At 45.1% G+C, this 18046-nt stretch overlaps 1 protein-coding gene and 1 long non-coding RNA gene across 2 annotated transcripts in view; one reads left to right on the forward strand and one right to left on the reverse strand.

Annotated features, from left to right (window-relative positions):
* Positions 1 to 8951, reverse strand: part of IL13RA1 (interleukin 13 receptor subunit alpha 1) — a 71352-nt gene extending 62401 nt beyond the window's left edge. Inside the window, exon 1 of the mRNA XM_008272919.5 lies at positions 8518 to 8951. Coding sequence (XP_008271141.3) covers positions 8518 to 8881 — 364 coding nt within the window. The 5' untranslated portion in view covers positions 8882 to 8951. The remainder of the gene's footprint in view (positions 1 to 8517) is intronic.
* The window catches only part of LOC149119674 (uncharacterized), a 62386-nt gene continuing 53156 nt past the window's right edge, over positions 8817 to 18046 (forward strand). The window contains exon 1 of the long non-coding RNA XR_016227672.1: positions 8817 to 8952. This is a non-coding gene — a long non-coding RNA (uncharacterized LOC149119674). The remainder of the gene's footprint in view (positions 8953 to 18046) is intronic.

Here is an 18046-nt window from a genome sequence, read left to right on the forward strand (position 1 = left end):
GGAGAGTAAATCCGTAATCAAACATCTTCTGACACAGAAAGTCCCTGGGGGGCCAGTGCTGTGTCACAGCAGATTGAGCTGCTGCTTACACATCAGGCATCCCATATTTGAGCATCAGTCAGGGTTCTAGGTCCTCTGCTTCCTATTCAGCTTCCTGCTAATGCGCCTGGAAAAGCAGCAAATGATAGCCCAAATGCTTGGGCCCCTGCCACCCATGTGGGAGATCCAGATGGAGCTCCAGGATCCTGGCTTTGGCCTGCCTGGCCCAGCCCTGATTGTTCTGGCAATTAGGGGAGTGAACCAATGGATGAAGATCTCTTTCTTTCACTCTGCCTTTCAAATAAATACATCTTTTTAAAAAGAAAACTATAGAACTATATACTTTATGAACAGCAATGCATAAATCCTCAACAAAAAGGCCAGCAAAGTAAATATAGAAGCATACCAAAAGGATCACATACCATTACCAACTAGGATTTATTCCTGTAACACAAGGAAAGTACAACAAACAAAAATCAATCACTGTAATACATCACATTAACAGAATGAAGGAAAAAACATGATCATCTCAATTGAGGCAGAAAAAGCATTTCACAAAATTCAACACCCTTTCATAATAAAAACTCTCAACATACTAGGAATCCAAGGAAACTACTTTAAAATAATAACATCTATATATAAAAACCCCACAGCAGACATCAGAGTCAATGATAAAAAGCTGAAAGCTTTTCCTCTAAAGTCAGGAACAATACAAGGATGCCTATTTTTGCCACTTCCACTCAACATAATACTAGGAGTTCTAGCCAGATCAGTTAAATAAGAAAGACAAAGACATTCAACTGGAAAGGAAGATGTAAAATTATTTCCATTCACAGATGATATGATTTTAGATGCAGAAAACCTCAAATTCCACAAAAAAAAACAGAGCTAATAACAGAATTTAGCAATGTGGCAGGATACAAAGTCAACATACAAAAAGCTCAGTTGTCATTTTTATACACTAACAATGGAGAATCTGAAAAGGGAATTACAAAGCAAATGCATTTATAATAACATCAAAAAGACTAGAACACTCAGGAATCAGTTTAACCAAGAAGGTGAAAGTTTTGTACAATGAAAACTACAAAACATTTGTGAAAGAAATTAGATGTTAAGTAAATGGAAGCATATCCATATTCACATTTTAGTAGACTAAACACTGATGTCAATATAACCTAAGGTGAACAACACACTCAATGCAATTCCTATCAAAATCCCAATGTAATTTTTTGTATAAATTGCAAAGTCCATCCTAAAGTTCACATGGAATTGCCAAGGGACCCTGAATAGCCAACATAATCTTGGAAAAAAATACAAATGTGAAAGACTCACAGCAATTTCTTTTTTAAAAAATGTTTATTATTATTTATTTGAAAGAGTTATACACAGAGAGAAGGAGAGGCAGAGAGAGAGAGAGAGAGAGAGGTCTTCCATCTGCTGGTTCACTCCCCAGTTGGCCGCTATGGCTGGAGCTGCACTGGTCCAAAGCCAGGAGCCAGGAGCCTCCTCCAGATCTTCCCATGCCACTGCAGGGGCCCAAGGACTTAGCCCATCTTCCACTGCTCTCCCAGGCCATAGCAGAGAGCTGGATAGGAAGTGGAGCAGCTAGGACTTGAACCGGCGCCCATATGAGATGCCGGCACTGCAGGCAGCGGCTTTACCATCTAGGCCACAGCGCTGGCCCCATTTTTAAAAAATGTTTATTATTATTCATTTGGAAGAGTTATACTAGATTTTTTTTTTCATTTTCGATTATCTTAATATACAGAAGATCAGCTTAGTATACATTAAGTAAGGATTTCAACAGTTTGCTCCCACACAGAAACATAAAGTGAAAAATAATAGATGATTTTTTTTTAATGATGATGAAATCAGATCAGACCTATTGTCATGTTTAATCCCAGTGAGAGTCAAGTTGGAGAAAGGTACCTCCTTCTTTGAAGACCTGTTCTTTCCACTGAGATCTCACTCACAGATTTTTTTTAAAAAATGTTTATTATTATTCATTTGGAAGAGTTATACTAGATTTTTTTAAAGATTTATTTATTTATTTATTCAAAAGGACTCACAGCAATTTTAAAAACTACTACAAAGCCATCATCATCAAAACAGGTGGTACTGGAATAAAGACACACAGACCAATGGGATAGAGAAGACAGCCCAGAAATAAACCACCACACATATGGTCAAATGACTTTTGATGAGAGTGCCAAGACCACTTAAAGGGAAAAAGGCAGTCTTTTCAACAAGTAAGTGCTGCTAAAACTGGTTATCCACGCAAAAAAAATGAAGTTGGCTCTTATCTAATCCCAAATACAAAAATTAACTCAGAATGGACCAAATACTGAAATTTAAGACTCAAAACTATAAAACTCTTAGATGAAAACAGAGGAGAAAAGCTTCATGCCATTGAATTTGGCAATGACTTCTTGGATATGACAAAGACACAGGAAACAGAAGAAAAACTTGACAAATTAGACTTAATGGAAAATTTAAAAATTTATGCACCAAAAGATATCAATGGAGTAAAAATGTAACCCACAGAATGGGAGGAGATATTTTTAAATCTTATATCTGATAAGAAATTAATAATCAGGGTATATACAGAACTAAAACTCAACAAGAAAAGAAACAAAACATGACTAGCATTGTGACGCAGTGGGTTAAGCTGCTGACTGTGATGTCAGCATCCCAGGAGTATGCCAGTTGAAGTCTCAGCTGCTCTACTTCTGATCCAGCTCTCTGCTAATGCAGCTGAGAAAGCAGCAGAAGATGGTCCAAGTCCTTGGACCTCTGTCACCACATGGGAGACCCAGATGCAGTTCCTGGTTCCTGACTTTGGCCTGGCCCAGCGCTGGCCATTGTGGTGATTGGGGGAGTGAACCAGTGGATAGGAAGATCTCTCTCTGTCTTTGCCTTTCTCTCTGCAACTGTATTTTTCAAATAAATAAATAGTCTCTCTTTTTTTAAGATTTATTTATTTGAAAGGCAGAGCTACAGAGAGGCAGAGGCAGAGAGAGAGAGAAAAAGAGAGAGAGGTCTTCCATCTGCTGGTTCACTCCCCAAATGGCCATGACGGTTGGAGATGAGCAAATCCGAAGTTAGGAGCTAGGAGCTTCTCCCCAGTCTACCATATGGGTGCAGGGGTCCAAGGACTTGGATCATCCTCCACTGCTTTCCTGAGAGCATTAGCAGAGAGCTGGATCAGAAGTGAAGCATCTGGGACTCAAACCAACATCCACATGGGATGCAGGGGCTTTAACCCACTGCACCACAGCCCCAGCCCTAGTAAAAAATCTTATAAAAAGAAACAACCTGATTCAAAAATGGGCAAAGGATTTTTTTTTTCCAGGCAGAGTTAGACAGCGAGAGAGAGAGAGAGAGAGAGAGAGAGACAGAGAGAAAGGTCTTCCTTCCGTTGGGTCACCCCCGAAACGGCCACTATGGTCGGTGCTGCACTGATCTGAAGCCAGGAGCCAGGTGCTTCCTCCTGGTCTCCCACGAGGTGCAGGGCCCAAGCACTTGGGCCATCCTCCACTGCCTTCCTGGGCCACAGCAAAGAGCTGGACTGGAAGAGGAGCAACCGGGACAGAATCCAGCACCCCAACGGGGACTAGAACCCAGGGTACCGGCTCTGCAGGTGGAGGATTAGCCAAGTGAGCCGCGGCACCGGCTGGGCAAAGGATTTTAATAGACATTTCTCTAAATTAGATATACAAATGGCCAAGAAGCACATGAAAATGATAAACATCACTAATATTTAAAGTAAATGCAAGTCAAAGCCACAATGAGATACCACTTAGCACCTATAAGGATAACGACTACTATGAAGAAACAGAATAAGTATTGGTAAGGATCTGGAGAAATTGGAATCACTGTGCAGTTGATTGAATATGTGAAATGGTATAGCCGTTATGGAAAACAGCAGAGTAATAAAAATAAATCAAAATCGTAATAAACAGAAAGTGGAATGTTGGTGGTCAGGGACTGTGAGAAGGGGGCAATAAAGAGTGTTTAACAGGTATAGACTTTGGAAAAAATGAAACACAGATAGGTGATGATAATGGTTGTACAACATTATGAACGGATTTAACAACAATGAACTGTATACATTTTTGTTATATGTATTTTACCACAATAGAGCATCTGTGCATGTGCACACCCATGCTCTCTGACACTTTAAATACAATCTCTAAATGTTTAAATATATATTCATGTGGATATATGCAAATGGTGCATGTGTGTGTTTGTGTCTATAAAATGCCCTGACATACACATAAATCACTGGTGACTATACTTAGAAATGTCTCTAATAGCTCTTTATACATGATTTCAGGATAGTACAGTAGATTAAGAGTACGGACTCTGGAGCCAGGCTGCTCCAATTCATATCCCAGGTCTGCTACTTACTAGTTGGCAAGTTACTTAACCTCTATGCCTCAGTTTTTCCATCTGTAACATGAGAATGATAATAGTAATCTATTGCAAACAGTTGTTATAAAGACTAAATGAGGGACCAATGCTGAGGCAAGTGGGGTTAAGCCACCAGCTGCAGCATCGGCATCCCATGTGGGTGCTGGTTCCAGTCCCAGCTGCTCAACTTCCAATCCAGCTGTCTGCTAATGCCCCTGGGAAAGCAGCAGATGACGTCCCAAGTGCTTGGGTCCCTGCACCCATGTGGGAGACCTGGAAGAATCTCCTAGCTTCGGCCTGGCTCAGCCCTGGCCATTGAGGCCATTTAGGGAGTGAACCAGCAAATGGAAGACATCTCTCTGTGTGTGTGTAATTCTGACTTATAAGTAAGCAAAATAAATCTTTTTTAAAAATAAAGTAAAAGACTAAATGAGATAATACAGGCAAAATGCTTAGAACAGTACTTGCACAAAGCAAGTGCTATGTAAGTGTTAGCTACCTGCTTTCTTTTTGAACAGTTGCTTTGGGTTTCCCTGAAACTGACTTGTACCTTTGAGATGGAAAAAGCATCCCTTTTATCTGACAAGCTTTCCTTAAACATCTCATTACAACTATTTCTTGGGGGTTGACCACTGACTTCAGAAAGAGGAGACGGAAGGAGGAAAGGATTCAGCTAATCTTGAGACTCCCGAAAGAGTCAGTCTGTTTAATCATTTAGCACAAGTAGGAGTTAACACAATCAATACTCTTTAATTATAAAACACTGTGCTTAGCTTATAGCTTTTCCTCTCTCCTGTCCAATCACAGGAACTGATAGAGTCATGCACATTTCGGGAAAAGTTAAGGAAATCACAAGAGTCATATGAGTCATCCATTTCCTTTCCTCACATCCACTCAGTCATTAACTCTTGTCCATTTTTTCTTGCAACATCTTTCTTAATCAACCCAAACATACTTATGTGCTCTGGCCTGCCCTATGCAGCAGGCAAACACAAGTAAATCATGGCCCTGGACAAAAGGCGCTGCCAGCACATCCTTCTAGTGAAGACCAGTAACCTGAGATTCCCAAGTTGCTTCACACGCCAGTGGCTCCCCTTCTAGGTAAAGTCTCCCCGCTTGCTTCTCCTCCAAGTGCCATTTCCTTCATGCTCTGCCCTGCACCAAGCTCTTCTGCCTGAATTGACTTTGCTAACACTCCTTCCTGCCCAACCAGTCTTCTTACCACAAAGGAGCACTCTCAGCCTCATTTCTGGGTCTCTGTTCCTGTCACCCCTCTCACTGGGAAAAACTTCTCCACCTATTCAAATTCCCTCCAGACTGAAGGGCTAGCTCAAGTTTTATTTACCTCTTCCATGAAACTGCCATCACTCACAATTTCCTCTCTTCTGAATGCCAACAATAGTTACTATTTGAACTACAATCTGGCCATTATAAAGTGAGTCTCCAATATATGATCATTTGCTTCTTAACAGATGGCCCGCAGGTAAGGGGATCTTCAAAATGTTCATGGAAAACATGTATTATGAAAAAAAATATATATGCATGAACCTGAAGTGCCCTCATCCTTTTATGGGGTCTAACCAGTTTTGCTCTGCTACCCTGGAAGATGTGGAGCTTCTCTGCCAGCTAAGGACCCTCCTCCTTTCTACTGAGAGAGGCGCTGAGTATAGGGGTTAATGGCATGGCCTCTGGAAGCAGGCCGCCAGGGTTGGAAGCCTGGATCTCCACGATTGTGGGCAAGGATCCTGGCCTTCCAGTGCCTGAGCTTCCTCATACACAAAACGAGACTCATAACAGCACCAATGGGTTAGCTTGTTTGTAAATATTAAACGAAATAGTATAAATAAAGTACTTAGAAATCTGCGGGACACAGAGTAAGCCCTATAAAATGCTAGCTGTTGGTATTAAGATATGCCACACTATGTACTATTGATCTAGACAGACTAAATCACGCGGATAATCTAATCACTTCTATAAACACTCTGATGACCAGAGCTGGAGGAGCTCTCAGAACTTAGTGAGTTCAATCACCTCATTTTGCAGATGAGAAAACTCTGGCACAATGGAGGGGGCAACGGACTAGCCCAGAGTCTCACAGCTGCTAACGGTCAGCTCTGGTGAAACTCAAGTCTCTCGACTAGAGATAGTATTGATATTTCTAATGGGGAAATACAGTTCTGTATGCTAAGTAACCAGGCTACTAACAAACTGCTGGGACAAAACTGATTAAGTTGGGATTTCCACTACTGTCTCGAAGGCCAGATGTTGTCTGAGGTTATGTGCAGGTAGGCATTTGTAGGAGGGCGGGTGCTGGAGTAGTACTGTGAAAATCAGGGGACAGATGAGATGGGTGACCTTAGAGAAGTCCCTTCCCCTCCTCTGGAGTGAAGTATCACCACACGATTATGGAAATCCGATGTTTTCAACTGAACTAGAGGTAATTCGGGGGCTAGGATTCTGCTGTACACTCTTTTTATATATAAATATTTTATTTAAGTTATACAAGTTTCATATATTTACTTTTTCCGCTTTAGGAACATAGTGGCACTTCACGCCCTACTCTACGGTACACTCTTAAAGGTCTATGTCAACCTTCAGAGCCTAGGTCAGTACCAAACAAGGCAGACACCTGAATAATTTATCCACCAACAAACTTCAAGCCTCCCTCAGGTCTCTACTCAAAAAATGATACTTTTTCCCGTGAGGTCTTCCCACCCCACCTTGACCAACTCCTTCCTTGGGAGCCGGGTGTCTGGCATAGCAGTTAAGATGCTGCTTGGCATGCCCGCTTCCCATGTCAGAGTTGCCTGGGTTTGAGTCCAATTCAGCTTCCTGCTAATGCAAACCCTAGGAAGCAGCAGGGCACGGCCCAAGTGCTTGGGAGATCTCTGCACCCCCTTCAAATAAACAAACAAATAAATGTTTCAAATCCTTCCCTGCTTTGCTTTTTCTCCATAGTACTTAGCACCATCCTAACATATCATGTATTTTATATCCCATTCCAGTCCCTCCCCCATTAATATGCTTAGCTCCACAGGGCAGGGGCTTGATCTGTTGTGTTCACTGCTACATTCTCAGCCACTAGGACACTGCCTGGCACAGAGCAGACTGCACAGATTTTGTTGGCTAAATTAACAGAGCACTAAAGTTTCCTAATCAACATTCCAACTTGGATTTTAAAACACAACACGCTGGCAAAAATGCAGCAAGCGAACTGTATAATGGGATCATAAAACGTATACCAGTCAAAGCTACGGGTGTCCTGCAAAATGTCTGGAAGCTCATGTGTGCCAGGGGTTGTCCTCAATTTTCTACAGCAACTGTGCCAGGTTGAGGAAGTAAGCTGCTGCACAACACTTTCTGAACTAATTTTGCAACTTTTTCACAAATCTGAAAATTATTCCAAATTACAAAGTTTGTTAACGGGGGAGGGAGAGAACAAAAAAAAATCATCTGTCCCGATGCTGCTCCGGGTTCCCCATGGGATTTCTTGGAGGCCACAGGAGGTTGTGACTCTCACATCCTTTTTCCACCGGGACTGCTATCAGTCCCTTCCACTTCTACCCCCGGAGCTACTATTGGATAGCCAGTATCTGACAAGGAGTCCCGCCCCGCTCGGACACGGGTCGCCCTCTCTGCCGACATCTGGGTCCTCATCCCCTCCTGGGCTCTCACAGGCGACATTTTTGACGGTGACCCACGGCCCTCGGACGCGGCGGGCATGTTTCGGTCCTGCCCCCCTGCGCCAGCCTCGTCCACTCTTCCCGACGGCGCAACTTAAGTGTGACAGCAACCCGCCGTCCGCCTGCTCCGCTGCCGCGCCTGGTGTCCGGGAAAACCCAGTCGCTCCCGGCTCACCCACCTCGATCCGAACGCGAGCGCCGGGCCCTGGAGCCCAGGCGCGGAAAACGGCGGACGCTGAGGGAGGGGCGTCGCGAAGGCAACCCCCCGAGTGCACCCGCGGCGCGGCCCTCGGCCCCGCAGAACCCTTGCGGGCCTCTTGGCCTAGACCCCCACCACCGCGGTCCCTCCAGCCGCCGCCGCAGACCCGGGGGTCGCACTCACCTGTGGGCGCGGCGTCCCCGCTGCCGCTGGCGCAGAGCAACAGTGCCAACAGCCCGCAGAACCAAGCCGGCCGCTCCATGCAGCCCCTCGCCTCGGAGCCCGGCCGGGCTGGAACCTCGGCAGTCTCCGCCTCCTCCGCTCCCTCTCCCACTTCCCGGCTCAGCCTCCCTGGAGGCTGAGGGCCGGCGCAGACGGGAAGGCGGCCCCGCCCACCGGCCGCAGGTAACCCGAGCCGGCGCGCGGGGGCGGAGAGGCGGGGCGCCGGCGGCTCCTGCGGCGCCACACCTGACCTCGGGGCTGCGCCGCCGCCGCCGGCTGGCGCTCCTGAACCCCGTCCACGACCCACCCAAACTTCCTCGACCATGTTTCGGCCCAGTCCGGGCCTTCCACGTCCTCTTCCTCACCGCTGCGTGCAGTCTTGTCAAAGCCTCGGAGGTACCAAGGGCTGGGTCATCTAGGGAAAGAACTTTGTCCTGGGAGTTTGGAAACCTGGCGTAGAGGCCCTTTGGCCTCTGAGCCGCTGTTTCCTAAACTCTGACTCCAGGATTAGTATTCCCAGTCCTACTTCACTAGATGGACTTGGGAAGACCAAGTAGGGAACTTGGTGGGCGCCGTGCTTTGTGATAAGTACAAATGGCATTGCAGGCATGGCGTAGCAGGTTAAAGCCCAGCCTGCAAAGGCTGCATCCCGTCTGGGCACAGGTCCGAGTCCCAGCTGCTCCACTTTCTTTCTTTCTTTTTTTTTTTTTTTTTTTTTTTTGATAGGCACAGTTAGTGAGAGAAAGAGAGAGAGAAAGGTCTTCCTTCCATTGGTTCACCCCCCAAATGGCCGCTATGGCAGGTGCGCTGCGCTGATCCGAAGCCAGGAGCCAGGTGCTTCCTCCTGGTCTTCCATGCTCGTGCAGGGCCCAAGCACTTGGGCCATCCTCCACTGCCTTCCCGGGCCACAGCAGAGAGCTGGACTGGAAGAGGAGCAACCAGGACTAGAACCCGGGGTGCCAGCTGGAGGATTAGCCTGATGAGCCGCAGTGCCGGCTGCTCCACTTTCAATCCACTTCTTTGCTAATACACCTTGGAAAGCAGCAGAAGATGGTCCAAGTCCTTGGGCCCCTGCCACCCACGTTGGAGACCCAGATGAAGTTCCAGGCTCCTAGCTTTGGCCTGGCCCAATCCTGGCGCCCTGGTTGTTGTGGCCATTTGAGGAGTGAACCAGGGGATGGAAGATGCCTTTCAAATAAATACTTAACTCTTTAAAAAAAAAAAAAAAAAGAGCTCTCATCCCCTGGCTGACTCCCCACATGCATGCAGTGGGGCCACAGGCCACCTTTGCCTCCCAGGGTCCACTTAAGCAGGAAGCTGGAATCAAGAGCCTGAGCCCAGAATGAATCCAGGCACGTCAGTTTATGTAATGATATATTTATAGGTTGACTCTGATTTTTTAAAAAGTAACATTGCAAATACCATAAACTTATATTTTTAAAAGCACACAGCCAACTTTATTTATTTATTTATTTATTTATTTTTGAAGATTTATTTATTTATTTGAAAGGCAGAGTTAGAGAGGCAGAGGCAGAGAGAGTGAGTCTTCCATCGCTTGTTCACTCCCTGGATGGCCACAACGGCTGGAGCTGTGCCGATCCAAAGCCAGGAGCTTCCTCCAGGTTTCCCACACGGGTGCAGGGGCCCAAGCACTTGGGCCATCTTCTACTGTGTCCCCAGGCCATAGCAGAGAGCTGGATCGGAAGTGGAACAGCCGGGGATGTTGGCACTGCAAGCGGCAGCCCCTCCAACTTTCTATAGATTTGTTTTAAAGAGGATAGAGCATGAGTTGAAAGGATACATGCTGAATACATGAAATTGGGTGCCTACACAGGTCAATGAGACTGGGGAGGAAAGAAAATGAGAACCGTGATGAGTTCCCTACTGCTGTTGTAGCAAATTACCACAAATTTAGTGACTTATCACTATTATGTATTACAGTTCTAGAGGACAGAAGTCTCACTAAGTTCAAGGTATGGACAGAACTGCATTCCTTCTGGAGATTCTAGGGAGAACCTGGGTCCTTGACAGCTTCTAGAAACTGCCAACATTTCTTGGCTTATTGCTTCCCTTGTCACATTTCTTTCTCTGACTCTGGCCTTCCTCCTTCCATTTTTTTCCTTGTGGGGTGGTGTTTGGCCTGGTAGTTTGCTGCTTGGGATGCCTGCATCCCATATCAGAGTTCCTGGGTTTGAGTCCCAACTCTGCTCCCAATTCTAGCTTCCTGCTAATGCGCACCCTGGGAGGCAGCAGGTGATGGCTCAAGTACTTGAGTCCCCCACCTACATGGAAGACCTGAATGTAGTTTCATGCTCCTGGCTGGTCTCAGCCATTTTGGGCATTTGGGGAATAAGCCAGTGGGTGAAAGATCTCTGTCTCTCTCTTCTTCTATCTCTGTCTCTGCCTTTCAAATACATAAATAATTTTATAAGACCCTTTTGATTAGACTGTGATTACCAGTAATCCACAATAATCTTCCTATCTCAAAATGCTTGGGTGGCGCCTCTGCTCACTAGGCTAATCCTCCGCCTGCGGTGCCAGTACTCCAGGTTCTAGTCCCGGTTGCCCTTCTTCCAGGCCAGCTCTCTGCTGTGGCCCAGGAAGGCAGTGGAGGATGGCCCAAGCGCTTGGGCCCTGCACCCACATGGGAGACCAGGAGGAAGCACCTGGCTCCTGGCTTCGGATCGGTGCAGTGCTGGCCGTAGCAGCCATTTGGGGAGTGAACCAACAGAAGGAAGACCTCTCTCTCTCTCTCTCTCTCTCTCTCTCTCTCTCTCTCTCACTGTCTAACTCTGCCTGTCAAAAAAAATCATATCTGCAAAGTCTTCATACATAAAGACACATATTCACAACTGTTGGGGATTAAGGCATGACCATAGTGTGTGTGGGTTAGGGGGGGCAATTATTCTTCACTTACTATACCTGCTATGTTCTGACAGTAAATAGTGCTGGGGTAATTATTCTTATTCGACTGCCCTCTACACCTAAAAAAGAGGTGGATGTGTGTGATGGATGATGTAACCACTAACTGCAGTGTATTTTGGTCTGATTAAGCCAGTGTGCAGTATACAACTGAAAGCAATTACAAAAATTATGGCAATAAAAATGCTGGACCCTATGCAGAGGGCAAGGGAATATTTAATGTATCCAAAACAAAGGCTCCATTCTTGGAAATAATGTACTGAAGTTCAATAAATATTTATGAAGTCCTTCCAGGAACTGTGGAAGAGACTTAATAAAAAGTAGACCTGTGAGGTGGGCTTTTCATCCGCTGTGCGGATGCCTGCTTCTCACATTGGAGTGCCTGGGTTTAAGTCCCACCTCCACTCCCACTCCAGACTCCAGCTTCCTACAGATGCAGACCCAGGGTGGCAGCAGGTGATGGCTCAAATGGTTGGGTCTCTGCAACTTGCATGGGAGACTTGAATTGAGTTCCTGGGTCCTGGCTACTGCCTGCCAACCCCATGTGTTGCAGGCATTTCAGGAGTAAACCAGTAGATAGGTGATTTCTCTTGTCTCTCTGTCTCTGAAATAAATAACCACATTTTGTAAAAGCAGACTTGCCAACAAAGAGCTGAAGTTAGTTTGGGAGGCTATCATAGGACAAGGACAAGGACAAGGAATATTGAGATACAAACAAGGACTGTTCAAGGGAGGGAGAAAGCAAGAAAGGCTTCCAGGAAAAATACCTGTCTGTGTTAAATCCTGGGATACTGGTTTGTGAAGTTTAAAGGTTCAGAATAAATCCTTGCCTGCATGCAACATGAACAAAATAATGTTTATGAAAATAGTTTGTAAGTCATCAAGCCTGAAGAACTGAGAAGTATTACTATTATTTATAAATCCCCCCAAAATAAGTGGACCACTCTCAACCCAAGGCTTCCTTCCCTCCTCCCCACAGACATATACACTTGTTGTCATTTACTATAAACATCATGTAATACGTTTATAATATTTCCAAAATGATTATGTCATCTGCCTTTTAAGGAGTCTGATTAGAATGGCAGCCTCTGGGGTCTGGCTGAGTGCCATTATGGGCACTGCTTGGCATAAATTGAGCACATAATGAAATGAACGCTAATGGTAGCAAATGATTAGACAAATAAGAGTCATAACTTGTCGTGAGACTCCAGAAAAGGTCCTGAGCCTTGAGCATTGTCAGAAAAAAGGCAGAGAGCGATGTAGTAAGGGGAGGAACCTGGTTTCCCTTCCCAAACCCACCTCTGGCTGGCTGTTCATGACTACGACTATATAGTCCCTGCTGTTTCTTCCCAACTCTAAATATCAAGCCACATTGAAAAAGCATTTTTTGAAGATGGAGAGGGTTAGGAATGCTGTTTGTTCCACAACTAAATCTTTTATTTGTAATCACTCTGTACTTTTATTTAAAGAACATCTTGGATTGAATTAGGCCATGTCCGGGTCTGCAGTAGGAATGAAGACAAATGGAAGGCTTTCCAGGAACTGCAGTAAACAAAAAATTCCCAATTTGGCTTTGCATAATCAAAATGATGAGGCAACATCAAGTTTAGCTTTAACCCTTAGAGCCCGGAGTTGGGTATGAGACTACCAGTCGCCTTTGTTTCTTTCTGGCATAGGGCGGCTAAAGTTCTGGACTGACCTGTGTACTTCAGCTGCTATAGTTAACTGTCCTGATATTTTTGAAAAACTATTTATTGATTTGAAAGGCAGAGAAAGAGACGGAGGGAGAGATTTCCCATCTGTTGGTTCACTCTCCAAATGGCAGTAAAGGCTGGGTCCTGAGCCATGCTGTAATCAGGAGCCTGGGACTCCATACAGGACTCCCACATGGGTGGCAGGAGCCACCTCCATCACCCGCACAGGCCCACTAACAGTGAACTGGATCAGAAGCATAACAGCCAAGACTTAAACTGGCCTTTTGACATAGGATGCTGGCATTGCAAGCCATGTCTTAACCCACAGTGGCTTAACCTGCTATGCCACAATACTGGCCCACAACTGTTTTGATCTTTATGCTTCCCACTAAGGTTTTCTGCTTTTCTGTAAGTGAATGTACAAAAGGCCATAGAACAGAAAATATCAAGGGGCAGGCATTTGGTGCAACGGTTAAGATGCCACTTGGGATCTTTGCATTTCATATCGGAGGTTCTGAATTTGAATCCTGTCTCTGCTTCTAGTTTCAGCTTTCTGCTAATGTGCCTGAGAGGCAATGGATGATAGCCCAAGTACGCGGGTTCCTGTCCCTCATTTGAAATACCAGGATTGAGTTCCTGGCTCCCAGCTTAAGCCTAGACTTGTCCTGGGTGTTGGAGGCATTTGGGGAGTGAACCAGAGGATGAAAATGTGTCTCCCTATCTCTCTGTTTTCTCTCCTCTCTCCCCTTTTCTGTCTGTCATGCTGTCTTTCAATTAAATAAAAATCTTTAAAAATTCATGGAAAATGGAATTTAAAATGTTTATTTGGTTCAAAAAATTTGAAACCCATGTATGGTTTTTTCATAATTCACATTTTCCATTAATTTTTTGAATACCCCTCATATACTGTGGACTTAGCTAAAAATGCTGCTGCCTTAGGCAAAACATCTAACATAAGAGCCTCTATCTAAAAGATAATAAAATTAAACAAAAAGCAAACAGATCCTCAGATCAGTGCAATACAAAGAGAAAAAGAAAGGCATAAACGGGAAATTTCCCTCCTTCTGACTCCAGAACAATGGTTCCCAATCAGGAGTAATTTTGCCTACTAGAGGACATTTAGTAATGTCTGGAGATAGTTAAAAAAATTTTAAAAATCTGCTTATTTATTTGACAGGTAGAGTGACAGAGAGACTTATTTTTGATCTGCTGACTCACTCCTCAAATGACTGCAAAGGCTTGGGATATTTTTGATTGTCTTGACTTGGAGGTGGGAAAGACAAGCTCCTGGCATCTGATGAGTAGAGTAGAGGTCATTTGTGTTGCTAAATGTAATACACGGGACAGCCCCCCACAACAAAGATTTATGCTGTGCCAGATGATGATAACACTAAAGTTGAGAAAACCCTTTGTTGTCCTTTGTACTTGGCCCTCAGCCTTTGTGCAGAATCAGTGAAAAATCAATGCTAAGAGTACTCACTCTTGACACCTCCCTTTCCTGTATGTAGCAGCTCCAGTTCCCCTCTAGCCATGCAGTGGCTTACTAGGCTATTTTTTTTTTTGATAGGCAGAGTGGATAGTGAGAGAGAGAGACAGAGAGAAAGGTCTTCCTTTTGCCGTTGGTTCACCCTCCAATGGCCGCCGCGGCAGGCGCACTGCGGCCGGCGCACTGCGGCCGGCACACTGTGCTGATCCGATGGCAGGAGCCAGGTACTTATCCTGGTCTCCCATGGGGTACAGGGCCCAAAGCACTTGGGCCATCCTCCACTGCACTCCCGGGCCACAGCAGAGAGCTGGCCTGGAAGAGGGGCAACCAGGACAGAATCTGGCGCCCCGACCGGGACTAGAACCCGGTGTGCCGGTGCCGCAAGGCGGAGGATTAGCCTAGTAAGCCGGGTCGCTGGCTTACTAGGCTATTAACATCTATTCCTCCCCTCTCTACCTCCATGGTCCTCTTTCAGATCCTTATTACTTTTCCCTTAGGCTATAGCAATGGTTTTCAAACTGGCCCTGAAGATCTTTTCTCCATGAGACAGAGCATCCCAATGTGCAAATCCAATCATTTCACTCCCCAGCTTCAGCTTTTTTAGTGTCACCACTCCCCTTTAGTGCTACAGAGGATAGCTTCCTCATGTTCGCAGTTTTATCTCCAGCCAGACTACCAGATCACTTGGAGCTCCAGCACCACTAGTTGGCTGACCATCTTTGGGCTGTCCCCTGTGGGCAATTTTGTTTACTCCACATCATATAATAAACACATCATATAATAAGTGTTTATGTTCATTTGCATTAAAGAAAATTGTAACACCACAAGCAGGTAATGTCTATGTTAATGCACTAAAGATGACAAAGCAGAGTATATACTTAAACATATTTATTACTATGAAAATCTATAAAAGAAAGCATAATCAGTTATATCTTGAAAAAAGATAATGTACACACCGTAATGAAAAAAATGTATTGCTAAAAAGTACTAACGATCATCTGAGCTGATAGACTTATTTGATGCAGTGTTGCCACAAACCTTCAATTTTTAAAAAAGAAGGCAAAGTACAACATTAAAAAATAAATAAATAAATAAATTTGGATCTAGAAGAAGACCCTAGATGTCCATTCCAGCTTCTATAAAGAATAAGTTGTTCTGGTAATGTTGCACCTGCATCCCAGTGTCCCAACTGTCAGCAGATACTACCTAGTCAACAGGGCAAGGCCCCATGGCTCCCTATTGCTTCTTGGCCTAGCCAGCTCCCCTTACTTTCTGCTTGCCTGACTCCTGCGTGGCATCTCTGATCTTCTCATACTACAAACGTCTTCTCTTCACCCAGAACATTTTTCCATTTCTCAAGTCACATTTTTTGTAGCTTCTATAACCTTCCAATACAAAACTCTTTGCTGCTTCCTACATGTATGGCTCATAGCCCTTCATAAGTTCCTCTATCGCAGAGGTCTGTGTGTGTTTATCAATTTCTGTCACTGGACTCAAGCTCCTAGAGGCAAGAGACTCTGGCCTGGATGACTCCAGGATTTCTAATGAAGCAGAGTGTACAGGTGACAATCCAATCCGAAGGGACGAGCCACGTGTGCACAGCAAGCATTCTGCTCTTACTTCGTCTCAGTTTAGGTGCAGTGGCTTGAGGGAATAATAATCCTCTGACACCACAGAGAATACAAAGGTCAATTTAACATGGTTACTGGCACATACTATATTACAGGAAACCTGGTGAGATGAGTTCAAGTTTGTGTCCTGGTGTCAATGAAGATTTACAAGACATGATACAATGGAGAGAGTAGAAGAACTGAAGTTTTACTTCGGAGAGGCTGGTGGATAGGGAGAGACCAAGCCTCTGACGTCTCGCAGTCTAGGGCTATTTGTATGTCTTTAGTGTGTTATCTCAAAGAGCAAATGCAGTGGTTATACATTAGCTACTATGAAGGCAGGGGCAGTCTTAATGGAACCTTTTCTACCTTGTTTCTGCTGAACCTAAGTCCTGTTGTCTGTTGGCAAATATTTGTTAAGATGGGCTTCCATCTCATTTTATTTAGTGTGTACATACTGGGAAGGAGGTGCAGCATACATGCTGGGAAGGGGCTGCAAGACGGCATCAGTCTGGCCTGCTTCTAGTCTTGGGCTCTCATTACCATGCCCTCAGTGAATCAAGGGTCCTTGCTCTTCAGTGAGTGGTTTTCCTTTCCTTATGCCTGTTTCGCAGCGTTTATTCCAGAGAGTGCTGTTTGCACCAAAGGCCCTTGTGTTTAGCCTGAGGTAGAGTAGGCCTGCTGCTAAGGGTGACATGCAGGACTCTGCCCTTTATAGAGGTTGTTGAATCAAGTCTTTAATTCAACCTGGCACATCTTTGTTTCACAGTCTCCAATGCCAAAGTCCTCACAAAATGCCCTACCCTTTCTGATCCCTTAACTCTCTAACTCCCTCTACTGTTCTCCCCAGCTTCCATCCCCACCCCTCCACTCTTCTAGCCACAGTGCCTTCCTGGCTGCCCCTCACACTGGCCTCAGGGCCTTTGGTTGATCTATTTCCTCTGCCATTTGCTCCCTCTGCCCCAAGATTCCCACATGTCACCTTCCCTTGCCTCATTCAGATCCCCCCTTTTGTTTAAAAGATTTTATTTATTTTATTTGAAAGTCAGAAATAGAAGGAGAGAGAGAGAGAGAGGTTGATGGATTGATCTTCCATCTTCTGGTTCACTCCCCTAATAGCCAGGGCTGGTCCAGGCCAAAACCAGGAACCAGGAGCTTTTTCTGGGTCTCCCATGTGGGTGCAAGGGCCCAAGCACTTGGGCCATCTTCTGCTTTTGCAGGTGCATTAGCGGGAGCTGGATTGGAAGTGGAGCAGCCAGGACTCGAACTGGTGCCCATATGGGAAGCTGGCACTTCAGGCCGAGGCTTAACTTTCTACATCACAGCACCAGCCCTTCAGATCTCCTATTGAGGCCTGCCCTGGCTACCGCATAGAAAATTGTAACCCCTAAGATATTTCCTTCCTCTCTCCCTTGGTCATTGTCACTCTACACCAGAATATAAGCTGTGTCCCCAGCACTCAGAACTGTACCTGGCACATAGTACATGTTCAATAAATATATTTTAATGAATAAATTATACTTTGCTAGGCGCTGGGAGGGATACCAGATGAAACAAAAGGCAACAGTTCTTGCTCTTGGGAAACTCCTAGTCTGAGTTGTGGATGGAAAAGTACATAAAACAATTAAAGAAAGATGCAAAAATCAAAGGAATTTGATTTGATCTGGCTGCTCCAAAAATGCTTATCTGTGGTAGAGGCTGAGAGGAAAGCAAGACAGCCTGATGTGGTTGGAATTGCTTCCGAAGGCTTCTTAGAGTTGACAGCAGTTTCACTAGAC

Source organism: Oryctolagus cuniculus, chromosome X (genome assembly GCF_051225735.1).
Source record: "Oryctolagus cuniculus isolate XC-2025 breed Fujian yellow rabbit chromosome X, ASM5122573v1, whole genome shotgun sequence".
In the NCBI taxonomy this organism is placed as follows: Eukaryota; Metazoa; Chordata; class Mammalia; order Lagomorpha; family Leporidae; genus Oryctolagus; species Oryctolagus cuniculus.